Here is a 27,479-nt window from a genome sequence, read left to right as displayed (position 1 = left end):
TCTTGCTTACAATGCTTCTGCTAATACATCCTAGAGTGTTTGCTTTTTTTTGCAGCAGTGAATCGTGGCATGTACAAATGCAATTTTGGGTTGCAGTAACAGAGGCATAGCATGCAAGTCACGGGCGGGGATAGTATCGCTCTACTTGGCACTGGTTAGGCCTCAGCTGGAGTACTGCATCCAATTTTGGTCACTGCTGTATAGGAAGGATGTAGAGAAACTGGAAAGGATCCAGAGGCGAGCGACAAAGATAATCAAAGGGATGGAATGCAAGTCATATGAGTAAGGCTACGTTTTAGGATTTTTAGTAAAAGTCATGGACAGGTCATGGGCAATAAACAAAAAGTCACGGCCCCCTGACCTGTCCATGGCTTTTATAAAAAATACCTGTGACTAAGTCTTACCTGCTGGGAGGGGGGCGCTCCTGAAGACTGCAGCTGGGGGGAGCTGCTGGAGGAAGCAGCGCAGGGCGATGTTTTGGCTCGGGGGGAAGCCCAGGCCCTGCTACAGCTGGAGGGGGGTGCAGCCTGGGGCCCCACCGCTGCTGGTCCGGGCGGGGGAGGCCTGGGGCCCCGCTGCCACCACTACTGGTCCCGGACCACTGCACCAGGGCAGCACTGGGGACCAGTTGCCTGGGGCTCCCAGAGCAGTGCCTCATGCGGCTGGCCCCGGTGCTTCCCCAGCTGCTGGGTGGTCCTGGGGTCAGCTGCACCAGTGCTGCAAAATTCACGGAGGTCATGGAAAGTCACGGAAGCCATGACTTCTGTGACCTCCGTGAATGATTCGCAGCCTTACATATGAGCAAAGGCTGAAGGAACTGGGTATGTTTCCTTTGCAAAAGAGGAGATCAAGGGGGAATGTGATAGCCACCTTCAAATACTTTAAAGGCTGCCTAAAAAAGATGGAGAAAAGTTGTTATTTCTTGCCACAGAGGGCAGGACAAGAGGCAATGCATTCAAACTACAGCAGAGCAGATTTAGATTAAATCAGGAAAAACTCCCGAACCGAAAGAAGAGTAGGACAATGCAACAGACTGTTTAGCAAGGTTGTGGAATCTCCTTCACAGAAAGTTTCAAAAGTTTTCATCTCTCTTGGATGGTTTAGACCCAACAAATCCTGCATCATGGCAGGGAGTTAGACTAGATGATCCTTGAGGTCCCTTCTAACTCTATGGCTTTATGATTCTTTGTGTGGGATAAGCGTCCCATCACACCCTGGTCATTTTAACAGACCAAATGGGGCAAACACTGGGGCAGAAGCATCTTGTGTAGAGAACTGGGGGTTGCTACAGAGAATGAGATACAAAGAAAAGGATGAAGGAGATTCACACAGACAGGTCAGGAAAAGAGAATCAGAAAAACGAAAATGCTGAAAATAGAGGAAAAAAGGGCAGAAATATATCTGAGCCTCAAATGGAGCAAGTTTTCTCACTGTACAATGAATGGAACAGGAAGGAAATGAACAATAAATACATAAATAAAAATTTAGTTCCTTCTAGAGATGTGCAAATAATAGATTAGTAATTACGAAAAAATTAGGAAAAAAATTGTTTCAGTTGAACTGAAAAAAAAAATCACATTTTTTGGTGAAAAGTGGAAAGAAAATTGTTTCAGGTCGAACAAACCATTTCAGTCCAACTTCAAGCATTTTTTAAAATATTTTCAATTTGAAAAAAATTAAAGGAAGTTTTAAAACAAAACGTCATTTCAAATTAAAAAACTGAAACGTTTTATTTCAAAAATGTTGAAACAAAACCTTTCAGTTTTTTTAGATTTTTTTTCCTCAGCCAAAATAAATTGTTGAAACAGATGCAAATTCATGAAAGGTTTCAGTGCACAGAATCTGCATTTTTTGCCAAACAAATATTTTGGATGAAAAGTGTTGCCCAGCTCTGGTTAAGAACAGAAGAACGGACATACTGAGTCAGACCAATGGTCCATCTAGCCAGATATCCTCTCTTTCCACAGTGGCCAATGCCACGTGCTTCAGAGTGAATGAAAAGAAAAGGGCAATCACTGAGTGAACCATCCTATCGTCCACTCACAACTTCTGGTAGTCAGAGACTAGGGATACCCAGAGCATGGGGTTGCATTCCTGATCATCTTGGCTAATAGTCATTGATGGACCTATACGCCAGGAACTTTTCTATCTCTTTTTTGAACTCCATTATAGTTTTGGCCATCATCCTCTGGCAATGAGTTCCACAGGTTGACTGTGCGCTGTGTGAAGAAGTATTTCCTTTTGCTTGTTTTAAACCTGCTGCCTATTAATTTCATTGGGTGACGTCTGGTACTTGTGTTATGTGAAGGAATAAATAACACTTCCTTATTCACTTTCTCCACACCAGTCATGATTTTATAGACCTCCATCATATCCCCCCTTAGTCGTCTCTTTTCCATGCTGAAAAGTCCCAGTCTTTTGAATCGCTCCTCATTTGGAAGCTGTTCCATACTTCTAATAATTTTTGTTGCCCTTCTCTGTACCTTTTCCAATTCTAATATAACTCTTTGAGATGGGGTATTCAGAACTGCACACAGTATTCCAGGTGTGGAGACTATATTCTCCTTTTGATCTCTGTGCAAAATTCTGACAGGCCATTCTGCTGTGCATATTGGGGAGTATACAGTCCTGAATGTACACTTGACACATGCACCATAACTAAATGTAGAATTCAGTCCTCTACTGAGACGTGTGATCTATGCCACCTACTCCCATTGATTTCAATGGAGTCATGATTTCACCTCCAGTATCTACCTATCGAACACTCCTTTCTTTCTCTGTCCCTTATATAAGAGGGAGAGCCTTCTCCCATGCATCTTCTAACACCTGAAACAACAGCCCCACCTTGTCAAGGTTAGAAACGTCACCTGAAAACACCTTTCTTCCCAGTTGCCTGTGTCTTTCTCTCCCACATCTCCTGATTCTAGGATACCATTTCTGTGGGATAGACACTATGCCAAATCACTGTGTGTTATAAGTCCAAAAGGTGCAGACCTGAAATTGGAGACTTACCCGGACTTTGCCAACTTCCCTCTTGTAGATGGAGATGTTGTACCCATAGACATAGATGTTGGTCACACGTAGAAAGGAGATAGCCTGGCTCCCCCTGTTATCATTCTTCTCATCGATGGTAAAGGGTTCCAGGGAGTGGTCGTGGCCACAGTACTTGGCGATGGTGTAGGTGCAGGTGCCCTGGAAGTCAAACTTCAGGCCATCAAAGGTGTGATAATGCGGGTCCCCCCAGCCCCAGCAAATTCCCATGTAATCGGGAACACATGTCGCGTGGCCATCCTCTGTCTTGCACGTCTCCTTGGTCCGGCATTTCAGCGATTTGCAGGTTTCTGAAAGGAGAAAGCCCGGTCACATCAACAGAGTGTGGGACTCAAGTCAAACGTCTAGGCCGGGGAGCAAGATCTGCCATGAGCACAGCATTTATGCAGAACCAGCTGAACCAACCAAGGCGTTCTGAAGATACTCAGCATCACATAGATAATCACATGGCTAGTTAGCTCAGCTGGTTAGAGCATGGAGCTAATAACGCCAAGGTCACGGGTTCGAGCCCCGTTTGGGTCATAGTTATTTCGGCGGGAGGGATAGCTCAGTGGTTTGAGCATTGACCTGCTAAACCCAGGGTTGTGAGTTCAATCCTTGAGGGGGCCATTTAGGGATCTAGAGCAAAAATAATTGGGGATTGGTCCTGCTGTGAGCAGGGGGTTGAAACATAGAATATCAGGATTGGAAGGGACCTCAGGAGGTCATCTAGTCCAACCCCCTGCTCAAAGCAGGACCAATCTCCAACTAAATCATCCCAGCCAGGGCTTTGTCAAACCTGACCTTAAAAACTTCTAAGGAAGGAGATTCCACCACCTCCCTAGGTAACATATTCCAGTGCTTCACCACCCTCCTAGTGAAAAAGTTTTTCTAATATCCAACCTAAACCTCCCCCACTGCAACTTGAGACCATTACTCCTTGTTCTGTCATCTGCTACCACTGAGAACATTCTAGAGCCATCCTCTTTGGAACCCCCTTTCAGGTAGTTGAAAGCAGCTATCAAATCCCCCCTCATTCTTCTCTTCTGCAGACTAAACAATCCCAGTTCCCTCAGCCTCTCCTCATAAGTCATGTGTTCCAGTCCCCTAATCATTTTTGTTGCTCTCCGCTGGATGTTTTCCAGTTTTTTCACATCTTTCTTGTAGTGTGGGGCCCAAAACTGGACACAGTACTCCAGATGAAGCCTCACCAATGTCGAATAGAGGGGAATGATCACGTCCCTTGATCTGCTGGCAATGCCCCTACTTATACAGCCCAAAATGCCATTGGCCTTCTTGGCACGAAGGGCACACTGTTGACTCATATCCAACTTCTCGTCCACTGTTTTCTGCATTCTTTCAGGCTTGTGAGTTCTTTGAGAGGAGACTACAAGGGTACACTTAACCAAACAAAGGAAACCCTGCAGAATAGGGGGAGCTCTACCCTAAGAATCAGTGCAGACCCCAATGCCCCACGAACCTGGATATTCCCACCCCCACGCTCAGGTCACTCACCATCCCCTCCATCAACAGGGTAAACTGTCGGATTAGTCCCATTGCCACCTGTTTCGACAGAATACCAACCTCCAGATTCATCACAACTGGACGGTGTTCTCCAGTCATAGACAGTGACTCCATGGTGCCTGCAGGTGTCTGCGTAGGCCTCCAGCGCCTCACACAGAATGATCTTGTTCCCCTCATTGAGACACACATCATAGATGCAGTTGTCAAATACGTCGTCGGGGCTCACCCTGGAGTGACACTCTCTGAAGGGCCCTCCCGGTGCTTTACTGATCACCCCACAGTGACTGTCATCCCCATACAGATCTCTCTTGTTCTCATCACACATTGGGCAAGTCTCTTGGCAATAATCCCAGCAAAAGGGGTCCCGGTCTTGGACTTTCCAACTGGCAGCCCAGCCCACAATGGAGGAGACTTTGATGCCATTGGAGGACATCATGTCGTCTTCTGGGTTCTGGTTGAAGTTCCCACAAAGACCGCACATGGCACCATAATAGCTGCTGGGGAGGGTGATTTCCAGATGCCAGTTCTTGTTGTACCCCACCCGGAGACCAACGTCCGTCTGCATAACGGTGCTGAGGCCTTTCTGGTACAGTCTGATTTTACCATCTTTCAGCATCACCGGGAGACTGGTGATCACACCATTTAGCTAGTGACAGAGAGGAGGGGAGGAACACGATGGGCATTATTCTTCTTTCATCCTCACTTGCTCTTACTCCAAATGTAGCCTCACCATTCATATTGGCTGTTATTCATTGTCACTCTAACCAGTAGCAAGTAAAATAATGGTCAAATCCTAAATCACTGTTTACCCATTCCTAACTCAAGAAGAACAACTGAAATCAATCCAAAGTCCCGGAATAAACACAGTATTTATCTAGCTTCACTATCTACCTAAGCTATCTGTTTCCAGAATTCCCTATATCTCAATATAGATTCTACCTATCTGAAATATCTATCGATCTAGCCACAAAGTCTTGTTTTTGCTATCTATCTATCTAGCTATCATAAGTTTTTCAAACATACAGATCATACCGATCAGATGTATTTATGTACTTGTATTGCCCACATGACATATTCAGCTGACGGCATCTGTTTGGGATTCTGTTTGTGTGAGACACTACACAAAAGTACTGTGCCTTGTAAGTCAAAAAGTGCCAGAGCCCTGAGCTGGGAGACTCACCCGGACTTTCCCAACTTCCCTCTTGTAGATGGAGATGTTGTACCCATAGATGTAGATGTTGGTCACCCGCAGAAAGGAGATATCCTGGCTCCCCCTGTTGTCATTCTTCTCATCAATGGTGAAAGGCTCCAGGGTGGCATCGCTCCCACAGTATTTGGCCAGGGTGTAGGTGCAGGTGCCCTGGAAGTCAAACTTCAAACCATCAAAAGTTTGGTAGTGCATGTCCCCTGAGCCCAAGCAGGTTCCCTTGTAGTCAGGAATACATGCTGTGTGGCCATCCTCAGTCCGGCATGTCTCTTTGGTCCGGCATTTCAGAGCTTCGCAGACATCTGAAAGAAAAACTCTTGCTCATATCAACATGGCAGGGAACTCAAGTCGAGTATCTAGGCTCCTAAATGCTACAGTAGTATAAATAAAATAATAATAATAATCTATATATAATAAAGCAGTAAGGCATGTAGCTATGCCATGCCAAGACTCCTAGACCATTGTGAGTTAGAGGTATCTCAACCAACCACCACCCTTACGCTACCCCTAGTTTGTATTCAACAATTTCATTGGTTGTAATGAGTCAGCAATATAAGGGAACTGCCTCACAGTTCTTTAAAGATTGATTCACCACCTGTACAACTTAACACAAACTCTCCACCGCAGTCCACATGCCCAAAAAAATCAACACAAAATCCCCAAACATGATCCCCCAGACACACACCCCTCATTTGTCACCCACACAATTCATCACAAAATTCTTCTGGCCAGTCCCCCTGATACAAATTAACACAACCACCAACACAACAGCACAGTCAGAACATGATAACCCCAAACACATAGCTCTTCACCACAGCACACACACTCCTCTTTCACCACCTTCCAAAATTTCTCAACACAACACAAACAATTGCCCACCTATATTTAGACTTGCCTTCAAACAATAAACGTCAGTGGCAAAGCTGTGGGTTATCAATTAATAACAATAATAATAGCATGGGAGAGCCAAACTGGTCATGAGCACAACCTTCACGCAGAACCAGCTTAGACACCCATTGCATGCTGAGTGGGTAGCAAGTCCATGATAGTCAACAGAACCTGGCTTGCTGCAAGTTATAGTCCCAATCCAGCAAAGAACTTAACCATGTGAGTAGTTCCATTGAAATCAATGAGGCTACTCACACACTTAAAGTTATTCATGTACCTAAGTGCATATGCCTCTGATCCAGCAACATGCTGAGCACCCTCAATTAGCTGTTTCTGTGGCACTGAATTCATTGGTGAATCCCCATTGACTCCAGTGGGAATAGGATTTCAGTCCATAAGTCAGCAAGGGCTGCAGGTGCTAAGAGTCAAATTCTGAGAGGTTTAAGCACCTACAGATCCCATGCTTTTCACTGGGAGAATAACATCTCATGGAGCTGCTTCCACTCTTAACTCCACAATTGTCTATAGATGCTTCACTCTGAAGACCACCAAAAAATTTCCACAGCCCCCTATACTCCATGGACACTGAGAAACACTGAACTCCACCATTGTCAGCTTGCTAGATACATCACACTTATAGGGTATATATACACAGGAGACTTGGGCAGCTAGCCTACACTGTCACCTGTGACTTTGCATCCACACTGATATTTTTAGATATCTATCTCAAGCCGAGTGAGTTTGTGAATGTCCACCTGAGCTGAGAATTATGCCTCCCAGCTGCTGTGTACATGTACCCTAGCCACCTGAATCAGTGATTGCTTTAGATCTCATTAACTAACAGGGCCAGGCGGGTTAGCTCTTGGCCCAATGACTGCTAGAGGGAGCTTTACCCTAAGAGTCAGTGCTGACCCCAGTACCCCAGGGATCCTGGATATTTCCATCCCCATGCTCATCAACAAGATAAACAGATTGACTACTGCTACCACGGTCAATAAGAAACCAAGCTGCCAGACTCACCACAACTGGATGGCGTCCTCCAGTCATCAACAATGACCCCATGCTTCCTGCAGGCATTTGCATAGGCCTCCAGCGCCTCACACAGAATGCTCTTGTCCCCCTCATTCAGACACATGTCATAGACGCAGCTGTCAAAGAAGTCATCGGCGCTCACCCTGGACTGACATTCTCTGAAGGGCCCTCCCGGTGCTTTACTGATCAACCCACAGTGACTGTCATCCCCATACAGATCTCTCTTGCTCTCATCACACATTGGACAAGTGTCTTGGCAATAATCCCAGCACAAGGGGTCCAGGTCTTGGACTTTCCAACTGGCAGCCCAGCCCACGATGGAGGAGACTCTGGTGCCATTGGATGATGTCATGTCATCTTCTGGATTCTGGTTGAAGTTCCCACATAGGCCACATGTGGCCCCATAATAGCTGCTGGGGAGGGTGATCACTACATGCCAATTTTTGTCATATGTGATCTGGAGGCCGAAGTCCGTCTGTAGGATGGTGCTGAGGTCTTTCTGGTACAGTCTGATTTTACCATCTTTCAGAGTCACTGGGAGACTGGTGATTACACTGTTCAGCTAGAGACAGAGAGGATGGGGGAGCTATGATAGGTATTATTGATCTTTCATCCTCACTTGTTCTTATTGCAACTGTCACCTTGCCACTCATTTCAGCTGTAAATCATTGTCACTTTAACCAGTGGCATGTAAAAGAATCACTGAAATCAATGTGACTTTCCCTGAATAAACACAGTATTTATCTAGCTATGCTATCTACCAGTTTCTATTTGTCTACATAATTCTCTATCTATCTATCTATCTATCTATCTATCTATCTATCTATCTATCACAACCATGTTAAACACACAAGACGAATTGCATTTATGTACTTGTATTGCCCATATGATACATTCAGCTCATGTCGCCTGCATCTAGGATTCCATTTGTGTCAGAGATACTACACAAAAAATACTGTTTGTTATAAGCAGAAAAGGCACAGAGCCCTGAGCTGGGAAACTCACCCGGACTTTGCCAACTTCCCTCTTGTAGATGGAGATGTTGTACCCATAGACGTAGATATTGGTCACCTGCCAAAAGGAGATATCCTGGTTCCCCCTTTTGTCATTCTTCTCATCAACGGTGAAGGACTCCAGGGTAGGGTCGCTGCCACAGGATGGTGTGCTTACAGGTGCCCTGCAAGTCAAACTTCAGGCCATCAAAAGTTTGGTACTGTGCATCCCCTGAGCCCAGGCAGATTCCAGCGTAGTCAGGAACACATGCCTCTTGGCCATCTTCAATTTTGCATCTCTCCTTGATCCGGCATTTCAGGGTTTTGCAGGGATCTGAAAGGAGAAAACCCAGTCATATCAACAGGGAAGGGAACTCAAGTCCAGTGTCTAGGCTGGGAGATCCAGCCCTTACATGGGCACAGCATTCACGCAGAACCAGCTGAGCTAGCCAGAGGACACTGAGAAGCTGGGAAGTCCGGGATACTCAACAACACTTGGTTTGCTGGAAGCTCTGGTTCCACTCTATCGAAACACTTAATCAAGTGAGTTCAGTTGAAATCAGTGAGGCTACACACATGCTTAAAGTTATGCATATGCACAAATGCCTATGGCTCTGATCCAGCAAAGTGCTGAACACCCTCAATAACGCATTGCTATGGCACGGAAGTCATTAGCCATAGGTGCTGGAACTAGGAGCGCTGGGGGTGCTGCTGCACTTCCTGGCTTGAAGTGGATTCCAGTGTATGTAACGCTTACAGTTTGGTTCAATGGCTCTCAGCATCCCACTGTAAAAACTGTTCCAGCACCCCTGTCATTGGCTAACTCCCAGTGATTCCATTGGGAGAGGGAATTCAGTCCATAAATCAATGAGAGCTGCAGGTGCTAATGGTCAAACGCTAAGAGGTGCTAAGTGCCTGTGACTCCCGTGGGAGGAAAAGTTCATCTCAGAGATATCCCTCCCCTCCTAACTCCCCACAATTCAGTTCTTGTGCTGATTCACTCTGAAGTCCACCAGCTCAGTTTATAAAGGCTAGTGTGTGTCCTCTCCACATCGAAGGAGGGGCAGACTGCGAAATGAACTTACACTGGTCAGGCTTCTGGTACTGTTCTGGGGCACAAGTAGGGTAACCAGACAGCAAGTGTGAAAAATCGGAATGGGGGTGGGGAGTAATAGGAGTCTATATAAGAAAAAGCCCCAAATATTGGGACTGTCCCTATAAAATCGGGACATCTGGTCATCCTAGGTGCAAGGCTGGGGAGCTGGGGGGAATTGGCTGGAGCCTCCCTATTGTTGGTTCATGAAAGGCTAGGAGAAGCATGCATGTAACTCGGTTGGGCGTGTCCCGGCCTGTAGATGTCTGTGTAAGTGTAGTACCTGCCAGAGGTTGTAGCTTGCCAAAAGCATCACAGTGAGAGGGATACACCAGGTCATAGGCACCGACTTCCCCACTTTCCCCTGAGTGCTCAACTCTCACCCCCAGCCCCAGCCCCGCCCCCACTCCACCCTTTCCATGAGGCCCTGCCCCTGTCCTGCCCCTTTCCACCCCTCCCCGCCCCCATTCCAACCCCTTCCCCGAATTCCCGCCCTGGCCCTGCCTCTTCCCCACCTCCTCCCCTGAGCGTGCCACATTCCTGCTCCTCCCCCTCCCTCCCGGAGCTTGCTACACAGCCAAACAGCTGTTTGGCGGCAGCTGGGCAGGAAGTGCTGGGAGGTAGGCAGAGGAGCAGGGAGGTGGCACACTCAGGGGAGGAGGAGGCTGAGGTGGGGTGGGGAGTGAGGGGAGCTTGGCTGCCAGTGGGTGCAGAGCACCCACTAATTTTTCCCCATGGGTGCTCCAGCCCCAGAGCACCCATGGAGTCCGCGCTTATGCCCCAGGTTGGACAGAGGGCTCAGCAGTCCCACAGTCCAGGTTGCACCCTGGGAACCTCTGTAACAATCAAACTTCTTGCTGAATTGCAAATTGGCTATCTCTGTCTATGATTAGCTAAGCAGGATCAGGCTGGTTAGTTAGCAGAAGGGTATTTCTTGAGGAAAAATAAGATTAATAAATAATCTGTGGTAAACTGGTTTCTCCCATCCCTACCCCAGTTATTCCACCCACGGTAACCCCTCGAGCATATTTCAATCAGTGACTCTCCTTCACCTTTGCTGATGCAGCCCATGATACCAGCTCTGATCTGGCAGGTTTCTTCTCTGGTGCAGTTGTGGGCTTTGCAGGTCACCCCTCGGGCAGGAACGCAGGTGCAGCTCTGCTGGCACTTGTTCATCAGGATGATCTCTCTGGGCTGAGGGGATGTTTGGAAAAGGGGAAATAACACAATGTAATGGGGAAAAGATTATTTATAATAATTTCTGGCAGTGCTTGTGATGAAGTGGGGTTTTATTCATCTTCTTATGTTGCATGTGATTCTTAGTGTCCTATCCTAATACTGTGTGTACCTTAGTTTCCCTGTGTACTGCATGAATACTTCGGTGGTGGGAATTGGGTGTGTGATTTTGCTGAGGCCCTCAGGGCAGGTGAGACTGCCCAGCTATTTGCACCCATGTAACCTGAGACCCAGGAGTGGGGATGCGATCAGCTGACACCTTTTGCCCAGGGAGCAAGACAAAGAGAAGGAGGAGGAGCATCAAGGGGGGCATAGGAGGTCGGGTAACTGGAGATTGGCAGTCTGCGTGGGGGGACTGAAAGAGGGGGAATCCAGGGCATCTGGCCCAGGATTTCCAAGATGGACTTGGCTGAAAGTCACTGATGTCTGTAATAGCAAGTTCTGTTCTATACTGTATTCTTGTCTACTACTAAACCTTCTGTTTTACCGGCTGGCTGAGGGTCACGTCTGACTGTGGAGTTGGGGTGCAGGGCTCTCTGGCTTCCCCAGGAGCCCTGCCTTGGCAGACTCGCTGCAGGAAGCACACAGTGCGGAAGGAGATGCTGAATGCTCCGAGGTCAGACTCAGGAAGGTCAAAGCTGTGTAAGCTTCTTGCCCTGGAGACAGTGTAGCTCAGAGAGAGGAGTCTCCCCCAGAGTCCTGACTGGCTTTGTATAGAGTAGTTCCAGAGCATCGCCCAATGACTCCGTGACAGTGCTAAACCCAGAAATGTGTGGTGATGTGTGTGAAAATATCTGTTCTGTTGTCATATTATTTGCTCTTAATGTTAAAGAGAAAGGCTGTCTCATGGGCTCAGCACTGGGCCAAGGGCAAGAAATAGTGCCTAGGTTTTAACCTCCCATCTGTTCGTGACTCACTATGTGGCCGTGAGCAAGTCACTGCCTCTCTCTGTGCCTCAGTTTCCCTACAACAGACAAAGGGAATTAAATAATCTTGCCTTTCTTGGTGCTTTGGGCATTGGGTACTAGCAGAGTGGGGTGCCAGGCCGGATAGGCCAAAGCTCTGATCCACTATAGCTAACCCTATTCCTGGCTAGTGTAGGGATTAAGATGTGGATAGAGCAAAAATTAGATCAGACCCAGACTGCTTGGGGAGGTACCTTGTAGTATCTCCCACGCTCGAAGCACCCACAGCTCTCCAGAGTCACACAGCCCTGGCCGTCGAAGAAGAAGCCCTCGTCACACTGGCAGCCTTCAGCACAGGTCTCCGGGCAGTCCATGATGTCTCCAGAGCAGGTGGTGGTGCAAAGGTCGGCACAGACCTCGTAGTGGCTGTTGGCTGGGCAGGTCAGAGCTTAAATAGAGAGAGAATTAATTTAGGGCAGGAAAGATCTCACCCCATGAACCAGAGGTACAGAGACATGAAGGGGAAGAAAGCTGGGCTGGGAGGAGAGGGCCAGGATATTTATTTAAGTTTAGTTTCCATCCAGAAGAGTTTCTGAAGAAACCCAGAGGTTTGGAATGAGATGCCTTGAAATTATGACCCTCCCCAATGTGTCCCAGAGCTCCATCAGCATCACAGCACTTACGGCAGAAGGAGGCGCTCCTCCAGGGCTGGATAGGGGCCCCGGCCTCTTGGCAGGCCGTCACGTAGCTGTGGATGCTCTGGCACAGGACCTGGGAGTCCCCATTGCCCAAGCACACATCGTACAGACAGTTGCTCTGATACACGCTGGGGCTGACCGCACCGTGGCAGGCCGCGAAGGGGCCGTTGGGGTCTGTGAGCAGCCCACAGTAGTTGCGCCCTTTGAAGACGTCCTTCTTCTTCTCTTCGCAAACTGGACAGCTGTTTCCAGCACATCTGTCTGTACAGGATGCTCCTGGGATCTCGACTTCCCAAGCAGAGCCAAATGCTGCCACATCAGGGGTTGTCCTGCCATTGGGGAGCAGGAACTCCTCATCTTCCCGTCCATTGTAGTTCCCGCACAGGCCACACGTCTGGCCCTGGTAGGTCCCTGGGATGGTGACTCTGGCCTGGTAAACCAGGTCGTAGCTCACAGTGAGGCCAAAGTCAGTTTGCACCAGTACGTTCCCGCCGTGCTGATATGCCCAGAGCCGCCCATCGGCCACGATCACAGGCAGGTTGTGGGACACCCCGTCCACCTGGGAGAGACAGAGCGTCCTGTGTGAGCTGTGGGGAGTGGATACTGTAGGGTTTGGGTTATGGACAGTGAGCTTTGAGATTCTGTTCTCACTGACACTGTAGCGTAAATCCAGTATGACTCCAGATCTCACTTTAGAATAACTCCAGATTTACACCAGTGCCAAATCAGAATCTGGTTCCAGGCCTGCAATAAATTAGGCAGTAAAAGCCCTGATCACTGTATCGCATGATCATGCTGGCCCATATCTCCCTCTGCCCCTCACCTCACTCCTGATCTTTCTCTTTCCCACTCCCTCCATGTCCTTACCCTGCTCTTCGCATGCACCTGTTTGGGAGCTGACTTCACCGCATCTCAGCTGTTCCCCTTGTGCAAGTGTAATATGATTTTTGTTAGGTCCTCAGAGATCATCAGCACCGCTATTCCCACTCGAATCACTCCCCACCGATCTGCTCCCATCCTGCTGTACTGATGAGACCCACAGAGTCAAGGGGAGAGGAGATGGAGGCCCGAGGGAGGGTTTCAGCACAGGCTGAGTACAAACAGTGGCAGAGAAGGATAATGATGCCATTGCCGACAGGCAGATTTGCAGCAAGAGGAGGTTTAGGAGGAGAAGGAGAGTTTAGGTTCAAAGTCAATACCCAGGTTAGAAAAAATGGAGACAAATCTTCAAGAGGAAACTTCTTGTCCATATGTTCCAAGCTCACCACCCTGGCCTACCTCTCTGCTCCCCTTTTGCTAACCACCCACCTCCTCCCTGATCCTCTCTCTTTACCATCCCCATCTCGTCCACCCACATTTGGCCTGCAGCTCTGCTTCAGGCCCACACCTACACTCAGAACTATCTCCTACTTCTTGACCAGGTCCTCCCTCCCCTAAAAACCCATGAGTTATGAACCAGGAATGGAAGCAGAGAAGATAGAGCTGAGCTGGAGGATGCTCCCTGTGCCCACAAGAAGCTCTCACATAGCAGCATCCGTGAGTAATGCTCTCCACCATCTCCTGTTGGCTATGAGACTCAGTCCCATTCACCTGGATGATGACCTGTCCTTAGTTACTCATGCTTTTGTCAGCTCTTGACATGATTACAGCAGTAGGCTATAACCAGACATGAAGCCCTTAGCACTTAGAAAACTTCTGCTGGTACACAATTCTGCAACACATCTCCTCAGCAACACCGGCTGCTGTGAAGATATCAAACTTGTCCCTATGCTGGCTTTCCAGAGAGCACTGAAGTTCTCTGTCCTTATCTTCAAGGTACTCAATGGCCTGAGCCCAGGGTATCTAAAAGATCAGCTACACTTTGGGGATGAAAACCATATGTAAGCAGGGTCTTAATGAGCTTTGGGAAAGGACTCCAGGAACACATGGTATTTGCATAAACATACCTACTCTGCCTAGGTATTCAGTAGAGGGGGCTGCTTTGCCCAAGTGCTCAATTTTGGCTGGTGTGGGGTTACAAATCACTTGTAAAGACACTCTTTTCTTAACCTGTGTATTATATAATTTTTTTAACATCTGCTTTAATAATATTTTTAAATTTGAGTGGAGGGGTAATGAAATGTTATCCTGATTGTATGAGCAGAACGGTACTTACCCAGGCCTGACTGATTGAGGAGTTTCCCCTAAACTGAAGCTCACTTGCTAAGCAGGGGGTAGAGAGGTCAGATCCCAGTGAAAGAACGGTGAGAGTCCTAGACAGCATTTGACTCTCCGTTGTATTGTTCAATCATCGCTAGAGCTAAAATCACTGGTAACAAGACGCTGAGCCTTAGATCTGGTGTGGGACCATAGGTGCCGACTCCGTGGGTGCTCCAAGGCTGGAGTGCCCATGGGGAAAAAATGGTGGGTGCTTAGCACCCACTGGCAGCCAAATTCCCCCCCTCCCCCACTACCTCCCTTCCATTGGTAGGCCCCGCAGATCAGTGCCTCCCCCACTCTCCCCACACCACCCACCCGCTGCGAACAGCTGTTTCACAGTGTGCAGGAGGCTGGGAGGAAGTGGGGAGGTGCAAGAACAGGGCTGACCTTACCATGAGGCGAACTGAGGCGGCCGCCTCAGGTGCCAGACTGGCGGCGGGGGGGGAGGCCACTAGGACCCAGAGTGTAGAAAATTGTGTCTGCTGCTGGTGAATCTGAATTCTCTCTGCGCTAGAGGCACAGAGATGGTGGAGTGCTGCGCTGGAGGAAGGAGGGCACAAGAGACATAACAGGCAGGCAGGAGAAAAGGGGAGCGGGAATAACAGAAAGCAGCAGGAGCTGCAGGGAAAGAGAGGAGGAGGAGCCTCTTATGTACCTCTCGAGCACCCCCAGGAGCCTGGACTGTTAACACCAGCTTCTCAGGGAGCTTCCGGTTTCCTGCTGCTTCCCTGAACCCACTTGAGGAGAACAGGCAGTCAACTGAAGTAGTAGGAGCCAGTTAGGCCCTTAAGACGCTGATCTCTTCCCTCCCTCAGGCCCTGCTACCAGCCTGCTTATTTGTCCCCTTCAACTGAGCGTTGAGAGCCACTATCGCTGGCACAGAACAGCAGTCAGGAGTGAAAGAAGAAAACGCCCCTCTGGGGCAGCACTCAGAAAAAGAAAGAAAGCAAAGGAAGCTTTTCTATCTAAGCAGAAAGGAGCTCTCCTGAGATACACAGACACAGATGTTCAGGGTGAGCCTTCTGGCCCCAGAGAGGATGTGAGTGGTGAGGAGATGCCTGATCTTCCAGTTAGTCAGAGGGCAGGTGACCTGGCAGCTACTGCAGCATCCATATCTCCATCTCAAATGGATGTAACCAGGCACAGTCCTGAAGAAAAGTGTAGATCAGAGAAGAGTGTGGTGGAGGTGCAAGAAACAGCTGCTGCTGAGTTTAGTTCCTTAAGTCTAGATGATCCAGGTCTGTGTACCCACTTGAGCAGTAGCCTGAGGGACTGCATGGGCCACAGCAAGTGAAAAACTTCAAGTTCCCCAAAGACAATGGAAATAGAAGTTTCCATCCCACACATTACTGGCGTGAAATCCCCAATGGGGACAAAGTGGACAGGCCATGGCTTATGTACTCCAAAACCAAGAATACTGCATTTTGTTGTTGTTGTTGTTGCAAACTCTTCCAGTCTAATGTTCCAGCCACATTGGGTTCTACAGGAACAAAGGACTGGAAAAATCTGGCTAGAAATCTGGCATGCCATAAGAAGGCAGCAAATCACCAGATAGCATTCCATAGGTGGAAAGAGCTTGAGATGAGACTAAGGTTAAAGGCCACCATAGATGATCAGCATCAAGAGAAGATTGCATCAGAGTCTCTTTACTGTCAAAATGTTCTGAAAAGGCTCATTGCCATTGTAAGAATGCTTGCTACCCAAAACCTAGCACTGCATGGCACTTCAGATCAGCTGTGTGTGCCAAACAAAGGAAACTTCCTTAAAATTGTGGAGCTGATGGCTGAGTTTGATGCTGTACTCCAGGAGCATCTAAGAAGAGTCACCACCCAAGAAATGTACACACACCACTACCTTGGAAAAACAATTCAAAATGAGATCATCCAGTTACTGGCAACAAAAGTCAAATAGAAGATTGTAGCAGATCTGAAGTCAGCAAGATATTACTCTGTTATTCTGGACTGTACACCTGACATCAGCCATACAGAAAAAATGACATTAATGGTGCGTTTTGTAACAACAACAGAACCGAGTGAAAATGTCCCTGCAATGGTGACTGTCAGAGAGCATTTTCTAGAATTTATTGACATTGATGTCGCATTTGACAAATGTGCTTCTGAAAAAGCTGGAAGAGACGGGAATTGCAATAGCTGACATGAGAGGTCAGGGCTACGACAATGGTGCCAACATGAGAGGAAAGAACAGAGCAGTGCAGACACAGACTCGAGAGTTAAACTCTCGAGCTTTTTTTGTCCCATGCAGTTCTCATTCACTGAACTTGGTGGTCAGTGATGCAGCATCAGCTTCTAGTGAGGCTGCTGAATTTTTTAATGTAATTCAAAGCACCTATGTATTTGTCTCTGCATCAACTCATCGATGGCAAGTTTTGAAGCAACATCTGGAAACATCCTCTCTGACACTGAAACCACTGAGTGCCACACAATGAGAAAGTCGAATGGAGGCAATAAAGCCTATCAAACACCAAACTGGGAAGATAGATGATGCCATAGTTGCCATTATGGAGGATAATGCTATGACAGGAACTGTTCATGGGAGAACAGTGACAAAGGGAAATGGAATCACCAGAAACATATATAACTTCAAATTTCTGTGTGGCTTAGTGTTGTGGCATGACATACTGTTTGAAATAAATGTTGTAAGCAAGAAACTCCAAGGTGTTGACCTTGATATATCTGGAGCAATGGAACAACTGGACAAAGCAAAGTCATACCTACAGTCTTACCAGTCAGATGAGGGATTTCAAAACATTCTGAAGAGTGCGCAGAAGTTGGCAGAGGAACTTCACACTAAAGCTATTTTCCCACCCATTCAAGAACACAAGAGTCACCGAAGAAAAAGACATTTTGATTACGAGGCACAGGATAATCCCATAAGAGACCCCAAACAACAATTCAAAGTTGAATTCTTTAAACAGGTGCTAGATTGTTCAATACAGTCAGTTGAAGAACGTTTCATGCAGCTCAAGGAACACAGCAGTATATTTGGGATGTTGCATGATATTCCAAAACTCCTTACTATGTCTGAAGAAGATCTACACCAGCAATGCAGGGCACTAGAGACAGTGTTGACACATGATGACATGCGTGATATTGATGCAAGTGATTTAGGTGATGAACTGAAAGCCCTTTCAAGATACATTTCAGCAGGATCAACTCCAAAGACTGTTCTGGAATCTATGTGCACAAATAAGATGACCACTCTCTTTCCAAATGCTTTTGTTGCTCTGTGCATACGTCTAACACTTCCTGTAACAGTTGCCAGTGGAGAACGCAGCTTCTCCAAGCTAAAGTTCGTAAAAACACATCTACGCTCCACAATGACACAGGAGAGGCTGGTCGGCCTTGCAACCATCTCAATAGAGCATGAGCTGGCCCAGACCTTCAGGAAGCAGTTCAAATCTTTGCAACCAAGAAGGCACGGAAAGCACCACTTTGATTATTCAAACAGATAAAAATGCCAGTGTTTACTATGCAGACAAGAAAAGTTACATTTGCTGTTCAGACGTTTGAAAGTTAAGTGTTACTTAACATTTTTGAACAAGGCATTTTAAGTTGTTAGTTCTCCTTTATTGGGGTAGGTAGCAGAGCAGTACTATGAGAGGAGTAGAACAGGAAGAGGGCAGAATTGAGACCTTTCAAAGTTTTGGCCCAAGCAACGGGGTATGGGGGTGTCATTTGAGCTCCCCGCCTCAGGTGCCAAAATGTTGCAGTCCGGCCCTGAGCAAAAACGCAGAACGCTCGGGGGAGGGAGCGGAATGTTAAGAAAAATCCACAACAAAACACCCCACTGAACATACAACTTCCCCTGGGGAGAGGAGGAGAGAACAAATAGGAGACAGAAGTGAGTCACATTGCTTAGTATATTACTGGAAGATGCTCAAATACTCCAGTGATGAGCATGGAATAAGAACCTTGTAACAGGGTGGCTTGCCCCTTAAGGGCTAGTGGCCTGAGGTCAGCCAACCCTTATTACTAAGTAGGCACACCAATCACATGATTCCCCTATAAGAGCAGATGGTGGGAGCCAGGCTGATGGCGCAGCACAAAGAATTCTCAGGGAAAACAGAAGAGAGTGCAGAGGCTGCTGCAGACCAGTACGCTCCAGCAGGCAAACCTGCAACTTGGGAAGTGAGAAGACAGGCAGGAAAAGACTGGGAGTGACCAGATAAAGAGGTAAATGGGTGGGTGTGAAAACTTTATTCATAATGTGTGTTAATTTAACAAACCAGACCCCTAGGAGGGCTGCTATTATTAAAAGTTGTAAAAGTTATTCAGAGGTCCAAGAGGGTAAACTGAGGAAGGCCACCTATAGAGTGACCTCTGGCCACAAGAGAACAAACCAGTATAGAAGAGAAGAGAATCTCTCCTGTCCAAAAGGAATCAAGAATGATCTAGGACTTACCATGATGAGCCAGAGTAAGCGAAGAAGGACTTACCATGATGAGCCCCTGTTTGCTCTGCAGTAGGGTGAGTGTGATCCCATACACCTGGATGGATACCAGCTTGGCCATGGACACATTCCTGGTGCTCCAATCTTCTTTCTCTACACTGATAGTGAATGGTGTAAGGTGACTGGCATCGGTGCAGGTCTTGGCCAGGATGTAGGTGCAGGTGCCTTGGAAGTCAAAGGGGACCCCGTCGAAAGAGAGGTAGTGGGGATGGCCAGAGGCAGAACAGGTCGCAGATCCAAATGGGTGACATTTCTGGACACCGTCCACCACCCTGCATTGCTCACCAGTGCCACAGGAGAATGCCTTACACACAACCTCCCCACCAGCCTGACACACGCACTGCTCCTCGCATGAACCGCTCGGGTGGAAGGTCTCCCCGGCCTGGTAGTAAAGTCCCCTGTGGAGGCATCCGCACTGGGAAAAGGGGACGCAGTGGTCACCACTGAGAACAAAGCCCTCGTCACACACGCAGCCTTCCTTACACTGGGTCGTGCATTGCACCGGGGCATAGAGGTTGCTGCATGTCAGATCGCAGCTGCTGCTGCTGCAGAATTCGTAGTGACTGTTTGGGGGACAGGACGGAGCTGTAATTAGAACAAAGAGTTAGCTCACATCGTGCCTAAGCAATATGCGCAATGAACCATCACAGAACATGCAGTTTCATTCAAGCTCCTAATTTTCTATTTCCTTAGTTTGGTTAATTAACAAAAGGGCAACATCTCTAATTCGGTCCCAGGTCTGGGGACTGGGTGCCCCAGAGACACCAGGTAATGGGATATAGACAATCTCTCTCCAAGGGTTAGGCTTCTAATCTGGTCCAAGATCAGGGTGTAGGGAGTGGAGGGCTCATGGGCCTGGAATTGTTCTGTAGAGCTTTCACCACTAGCTTTTTGCTTTGAGTCCAGGTCAGTAGTGCGTAAAACTCACTCCCAGGTGATGGCTTATGGGAGATGAGTTGGTGGGTTCCCACACTAGTTCCTAATGGACCGACATCTCAATTACTAAGACTCCACTGAGTCCCAGATCTGCTTATGTCCAGTCTCAGCAGGGAAGCCAAGGACTGGATGGACCATGGAGGGAACTACTACATTCCCAGACAGTGCCTCTCTGGCCTGGGGTGCAGCATATTGATAGGGCATGGTGAGGGGGCAGCTCCTATGACTGTACCCATCGTTTGGAGAGAGGGCTTCTTTGTCACTTAAGAAACATTCTGCAGAACAGGATAAGCTGAGCATTTAGATCAACAACTACCGGCCAACAAAAACTAACAAGCCCCATGGGGCAATCAGTAGTGGACAGAGGCGACTCACAGCAGAACTTCGTAGTCCTCCAGGGATGCACCACAGCTCCAGCTTCCTGACATGCCTCGGAATAGCCAGCAACGGCCTGGCAGACGTTACTCTCCCGCCCACTGAGGACGCAATAGCCGTACACGCAGTCTACGAAGTATCCATGGGGGTCCACTTTGCTGTGACATCCTCTGAAGGGGCCATTCTTGTCTAGGATGAGCCCACACTGTCCTCTGCTACCTCGTTGTTGTTTTTCAATAGCCTCTACACTTGCGCATGGTGGTATTGTTACTGCAGAGCATCCCCGGAGGTCGCCCACCTTCCAACTCTGGCCAAAGCTGACTGGGCTTGGTGCCAGCGTGCCATCCCTCATAAGCAAGTCATCCTCCCTGTCCCTGTTGAAGTTGCCACACAGACCACACACGGCTCCCGTGTAGGTGACTGGCAGAGTGACCGTGATGCGTCCTGACCACCCGGCAAAGGTAACAGTGAGTCCAAAGTCTGCCTGGATCACCGTGGCCCAGCCCTTTCTATACCCAGTGATTTTCTTATCATTGAGGTTGAAGGGAAGGTTAATCAGGAAACCGTTCATCTGTAAGAGCAAATCATTCAGTATATGAAACATCGCTCGCTCATGGTGGAGCCTCTCACTCCAGAACAGAGCTCCAGCCCATAATTATAATAAAAATCCACCTCTGTTTAACTTTTGTCCAGTCTGCCTTGCTCCCTTCCCTACAACCTGCCTGAATCTCAGCTCTCCAGACTGGGCAGGATCCTCCAACCAGACTTTCATTACCTCTGGCTTTATTGCAGTTCCCTCCTCTCTGTGCTACCTGAGCCCCAGCTCCCCAGGTTCCCACAAACGCTGGTTGCTACTGACACTTTCTGACCCATCTCAAGTGAAATGGCAGCACCCCAATCCTTAAATATCTCCATCGGCTCCCTGTTCGTAGAAGAATCCAGTTCCCATTCATTCTATATTTCACAGTCCTTCCATGCACTGTCTGTAACCTGTGTTGATGGCACAGGTGACTTTCTAGAAATGTTTTAGAGAGACTAGAGATAATTTGAGAAACTCACCAGGACTTTCCCAGGGAATTGATTGCTGATCCTGAGTTTGGTCTGATAAACCTTGATCTGTAGAGGAGCGGTATTGTTCTCCTGGAAGTAGACCTCAAAGTCCACCAGTCCCTCCGCCTTCTTGCACAGGGCCGTGAGCTGGTAGCGGCAGGTGCCTTGGAAGTCGTATCTCTGTCTATCAAAGGTGGTGTAGTGCAGATTCCTTGTCACAGAGCAGGTGGCATAGCTGGAGGGGTAACAGCCCCGTACGCCGTTCACTAGCCCGCACCTCTCCGAGTGTTTGCACGTAGCAGCCACGCATTCGACCTGTCTAGTGGCTGCATTGCATATGCACCGTGTCCCACATACCTCATCGACCCAGAAGCTCTCATTGGGGGCATAAGGGCGTCCTTCAAACTGGCACCCACAGCCACTCTTGGGGATGCATTTGCCCTGGCTCAGCACAAAACCGTCCTTGCACTGGCAGCTTTCCACACAGGGGTCTTGGCAGCTGCTGGGGGCTGACTGGTCCACACACGTGGCTGGGCAGGCTGTTCCACAGAGCTGGTACTGGCTGTTCTCCAGGGGGCACTCCATGGCTGGGGAGTGAAGGACCAACAGATTTAGCAGCAAGTTCTCTCCAAGCAAAAACAGTATTTAAAATAGACAGAGGGGGATGTATCTTGTGGGGCTATAATGAAATAAATACTGTTCGGAATTGTGCGATTATGGGAAATCTTAACTTCCCAGATATAGATTGGAGGAAAAGTACTACCAATAATAGTTAGGGCCCAGATTTTCCTGGATGGGATAGCTGACAGATTTCTTCACCAAACACTCACTTAACCAACAAGATGTGATGCCATTTTAGATTTGGTGAGTAGTGAGGACCTTGTAGAAGAACTGGTGGTAGGTGACAACCTGGGTTCAAGTGATCATGAACTAGTTCAGTTTAAATGGAAGGATAAACAAAAACAGATCTCCAACTAGGATCCTTGATTTCAAAAGGTCAAACTTTAAAAAAATAAGGGTATTAGTTAGGGTCCAGGAAGTAGACTGGACTGAAGAACTCAAGGGTCTGAATGTGAAGGAGGCTTGGAGTTTCAGAAACAATCTGAAGTCGGCATTCCAAGCAAGGGGAAAAAATTTATAGGGAAGGATTGCAGACCAAGCTGGATGAGCAAAAGTCTCAAACAGGTGATTAAGAGAAAGCGGAAAGCCTACAAGGAATGGAAGAAGGGGTGGATCAGGAAGGAAAGCTACTTGTTGAGGGTCAGAAAGTGTAGGGATAAAGTGAGAATTGCCAAAAGCCAAGCAAAGTTGGACCTCGCAAACGAAATTAAAACCAAGAGTAAAATTTTCTATAGGCATATAAATAAAAAGGAAAGAAGAAGTGGGACCACTAAGCACTGAGGATGGGGTGGAGATTAAAGATAATCCAGGTATGGCCCAACACCTAAACGAATATTTTGCCTCAGTTTTTAATAAGGGTAATGAAGAGTTTTGGGGTAGTGGCAGGATAGCTAATGGGAACAAGTATATGGAAACAGAAATTATGGTATCTGAGGTCGAAGTCAAACTCAAAGAGCTTAATGGGACTAAATCGGGGGGCCTGGATAATCTCCATCGACGAATATTAAGGCAACTCACACATGAAATTGCAAGCGCAATAGCAAGGATTTTTAATGAATCTGTAAACTTGGGGGAGAATTTCTAATATTGGTCCTATTTTTAAGAAAGGGAGAAAAGTGATCCAGGAAACTACAGGCCCGTTTGTTTGATCTCAGTTGTATGCGGGTCTTTGAAAAAGAAAGCAATAAGGAAACAGAGGTAAATGGTAATTGTGATAAAATATAACATGGTTTTACAAAATGTAGATCATGCCCGGCCAACCTGATCTCCTTCTCTGAGAAGATAACTGATTTTTTAGCCAAAGGAAATGCAGTAGATCTTATGTACCTGAATTTCAGTAAGGCATTTGATACTGTTCCATACAGGAAATTATTAGTTAAATTGGAGAAGATGGGGATTAATATAAGAATTGTAAGGTGGATAAGCAACTGGTTAAAGGGGGTACTACAACAGGACATATTGAAAGGTGAATTGTCAGGTTCGAGGAAGGTTAATGTGGAGTTCCTCAGGGATTGGTCTTGGGATCAATTTTATTTTACATTTTGGCCACACTTTGGCACAAAAAGTAGGAGTGCAGTAACAAAATTTGCAGATGACACAAGACTGGGGGGGTATTACCAATACGGAGGAGGACCGGAATATCATACGAGAAGATCTGGATGACCTTGAAAACTGGAGTAATAGAAATGGGATGAAATTTAATAGTGCAAGGTGCAAGGTCATGCATTTAGGAACTAACAACAAGAATTTTTGTTATAAACTGGGGATGTATCAGTTGGAAGTGACAGAGAAGGAGAAAGACCTGGGTGGATTAGTGGAGCACAGGATGGCTAAGAGCCACCAATGTCATGCGGCTGTGAAAAAAGGCTAATGCAGTCAGGAGAGGTATTGCCAGAAGCAACAGGGAAGTGTTAGTACCATTATACATGGCACCAGTGAGACCTCATCTGGAATACTGTGTGCCATTCTGGTCTCCCATGTTTAAGAAAGATTAATTCAAACTAGAATACATGTAGAGAAGGGCGACTAGGATGATCCAAGGAATGGAAAACCTAACTTATGAGACAAGATTCACAAGAGCGTGGCTTGTTTAGCCTAACCAAAAGAAGGCTGAAGGGAGATATGATTGCTCTCTATAAATACATAAGAGGGTTAAACACCAGGGAGGGAGAGGAGTTACTTAAATTAAGCGCCAATGTTGACACAAAAACAAATGGACATCAACAAGTTTAGCCTTGAAATTAGATGATACCCATCACAGGAGTGAAGTTCTGGAACAGCATTCCAAGGGGAGCAATAAGGGCAAAACACCTTACTGGCTTCCAGACTGAGCTTGATAAGTTTATGGAGCGATGGTGTGATGAGACTGCCCACAATGGCATGTAGCTGATCTGTGAGTGGTAGCAGCAATGTCTCCAACAGCCAGTGATGGGACACTAGATGGGCAGGGTTCTGAGTTACAACAGAGAATTCTTTCCCAGGTGTCTGGCTGATGAGTCTCACCCACGTGATCAGGGTCCAGCTGATTGCCATATTTGAGGTCAGGAAGGAATTTTCCCCACAGGTCAGATTGGCAGACTTTAGAGATTATTTGCCTTCCGCTGCATCTTGAGCGACAGGTCACTTGCTGGTTTAAACAAGTGTAAATGGCGGATTCTCTGTAATTTGAAGTTTTTAAATCAAGTTTTGAGGATATCAGTAACTCAGCCAGAGGTTAGGAGTCGGTTACAGGAGTGGGTGGGCGAGGTTCTGTGGGATGCAACATGCAAGAGGTCAGACTAGATTAACATCATGGTCCCTTCGGACCTTAGAGCAGTGGTTCTCAACCCAAGTCCACAGGTCGCTGTGGCCCATGTGACATCCTCTAGGCCATACAGGTAGTATATATAGTGTGTGGATGCAGCACATATAACACCTAGAGAGCTGCATATGCGGCCCACAATGGGAAATAGGTTGAGAACCACTGGCTTAGAATCTATGATTCTATGAGTGTCTTAAACTGTCACCATCTTACCCCAGCTCCCATGTGTAATCAGTGGACGTTAGATACTCCAAGTGACAGGCACCTTAGCAATTCCAGACAGACAAGTACTGTGGGTACAACAGAACCCAGAGTCCTGATTTCCCAATCACTGCTCAATCCCAAACCACTCGATCACGCCCCCTCCCAACACCAGGGCTAGAACTCAAGAGTGCTGAGCCCCAGGCTCCCCGGTCTAACCAGCGGACCATAAACCTTGGCATACAAATCTGTACTCACGGCATCTGGCCAGCTGTCTCCATTCCCCAATCCTGACCCCCTCCAGCTGGCAGGCGTCCGCATAGGCCTTCAAGGCCTCACACAGGGCCTTCCTGTAGCCGTCGCTGTGGCACAGATCGTACACGCAGTTGTCCAAGTAGACTGTAGGATCCACCTTGGTGTGGCACTGGCTGAAGGGCCCATCTGAGACCTTGGCTATCAGGCCACACGAGGCCTCTTCCTTGTACTTTCTGGCTATGCTGGCGGCACAGGGCCTGCAACCTCCAATGCAATCGTGCCAGCAAAACTGATCCCCATCTTCCACTGCCCAGCTTTTCCCCAGGGCAGCGATACTGGGAGCCAGGTCCCCGTCTGGGGTCCAGAAGTCATCGGAGGGGTCCCCATTATAGTTGCCACACAGGCCGCACAGGCTGTCGTAGAAGTCATTAGGGACGGTGACCCTCAGGTGGTTGTTCCAGTCATAGGACATGCTGAGGTTGAAGTCGGTGCGGAGGACGAGGGAGGTGCCGCTCTGATAGAGCCGAAGGGTCCCATTGTTCAGGGAGATGGGTAAGTGGGCCCTGGTGTTACTCATCTTTGCAGTGAGAAAGAAAGGGCAAAGGTCACAATCGAGTGCACAGGTCTCTCATTTACATACTGAGCTCTACTCTGATATAGTTTTTCACTAGTATTTGCCTATTCATCAAAATCAAAAGGGGTTTGAGAAGATTGTTCCTTTTCCAAGGAGTTCTGATGGAAACAAGGCCAATTTCAAAACCTGTCTGTTTTTTCCTGCCACCAGCTCCTCAGCAGCCTGCTGGGTGGACTGACCTGGAGCTGGGGCTCCATTTGTCTTCACAGAAAACGTTGTAATTTATGAGTTTCATTCCATATTGGAATGAAGCTAATTTTCAAAATATTGAAATCTTTCTGCCAATGGAATTAGTTTTCTCAGGCCAGCTCTATCTAATGTGATGTTTTAATTCAAATTTGGTTCCAGTTTGTGTCCAGAGTCACTGGAAATTGTGATTTGGCCCCATTGCTATTCATAGGATTTTTCCAAACAGGTCCTATATTATATCCATGATTGTGTTGTAGCCTGTTGTAGACAAAAGGAGTGAGGATTCGAATGAGTGGGAAGTACGCTAGGGGATGGGGGCTGCATTGGTTAGAACCATTAGGGAGCGGCTCTTGTGGGAACAGTGCTGCATGGGTGAGAGCCCTTAGGAGGAGCACCTGAGGGGCAAGAGGTCTCAAGGAGCTGTCTGCAATGTTCCAGGGCCCCTGAGGTACCTCAGGTTGGAGCAGGCTCTGTAGGGCAGAACCCTGAGCTGCCTAGATGTGCCTCAGTTTCCCCATATCTTAGAGTTCAGGCAATGTCCTCCCGGATCCAGGAGTGGGGATTCTCCTCAGGTGGGGTCTCAGAGGGATCCCTGTTACATTAGAAACTGCTGGGGAATTTGTGGTAGGATGGACTCAGCGGAGCTGGGATTTGCCCGCAATAGCTGAAATACTGGCCCTGCTCTTGAATGATGCACTGGGGATAGGTTATGACCAAATGCTCAGGTCTACACTTTATCTGGCATGCAGATCCCATGTGCTTGAGACAGAGCTGACAGCTCCTCACACTGAGTCAGGCACCCCACACCTTTCAGTACAGCACCCTGTAGTGCCATGCTGTGACCCTGAGGGATAGCGCCCTCGACTGACCCGCTCCCCACATCACTCCCTGCCACACAGCACCTGCTAGATAGGCATTGGGGTCAGCAATGACTTGCCGGGACAATGTTCCCTTTTAGGTGACCCACCCTGCTCCCTGCAGCTCAACACAGTGGCTGCTGGCCATTGGTGTTGGCACTGACTCCGAGCACAGGGTGCCCCCTATTAGGAAGCCTACCCATCCGCTAGCACAGTGTTGGGACTTAAGGAACAGCACTGACTCAGCAGCAGAGCACACCCTACTACTTCAACAAGACGCCCCACTG

The 27,479-nt window shown here is 47.8% G+C and overlaps 1 protein-coding gene across 1 annotated transcript in view; it reads right to left on the bottom strand.

The window, feature by feature from the left end:
* LOC311512416 (IgGFc-binding protein-like) overlaps positions 1 to 27,479 on the bottom strand; it is a 133,643-nt gene that overhangs the window by 22,852 nt on the left and 83,312 nt on the right. Inside the window, 13 exon segments of the mRNA XM_084613629.1 lie at positions 3,013 to 3,341; positions 4,615 to 5,200; positions 5,735 to 6,063; positions 7,670 to 8,243; positions 8,687 to 8,838; positions 8,840 to 9,007; positions 10,819 to 10,960; positions 12,162 to 12,355; positions 12,591 to 13,164; positions 19,261 to 19,859; positions 20,586 to 21,156; positions 21,645 to 22,222; positions 25,516 to 26,089. Of these exon segments, the coding sequence (XP_084469755.1) occupies positions 3,013 to 3,341; positions 4,615 to 5,200; positions 5,735 to 6,063; positions 7,670 to 8,243; positions 8,687 to 8,838; positions 8,840 to 9,007; positions 10,819 to 10,960; positions 12,162 to 12,355; positions 12,591 to 13,164; positions 19,261 to 19,859; positions 20,586 to 21,156; positions 21,645 to 22,222; positions 25,516 to 26,089 (5,370 nt within the window).

This window comes from Lepidochelys olivacea (genome assembly GCF_965140295.1).
Source record: "Lepidochelys olivacea isolate rLepOli2 genome assembly, chromosome: 24".
Classification (NCBI taxonomy): Eukaryota; Metazoa; Chordata; order Testudines; family Cheloniidae; genus Lepidochelys; species Lepidochelys olivacea.
This window is presented reverse-complemented; position numbering and strand designations above follow the sequence as displayed.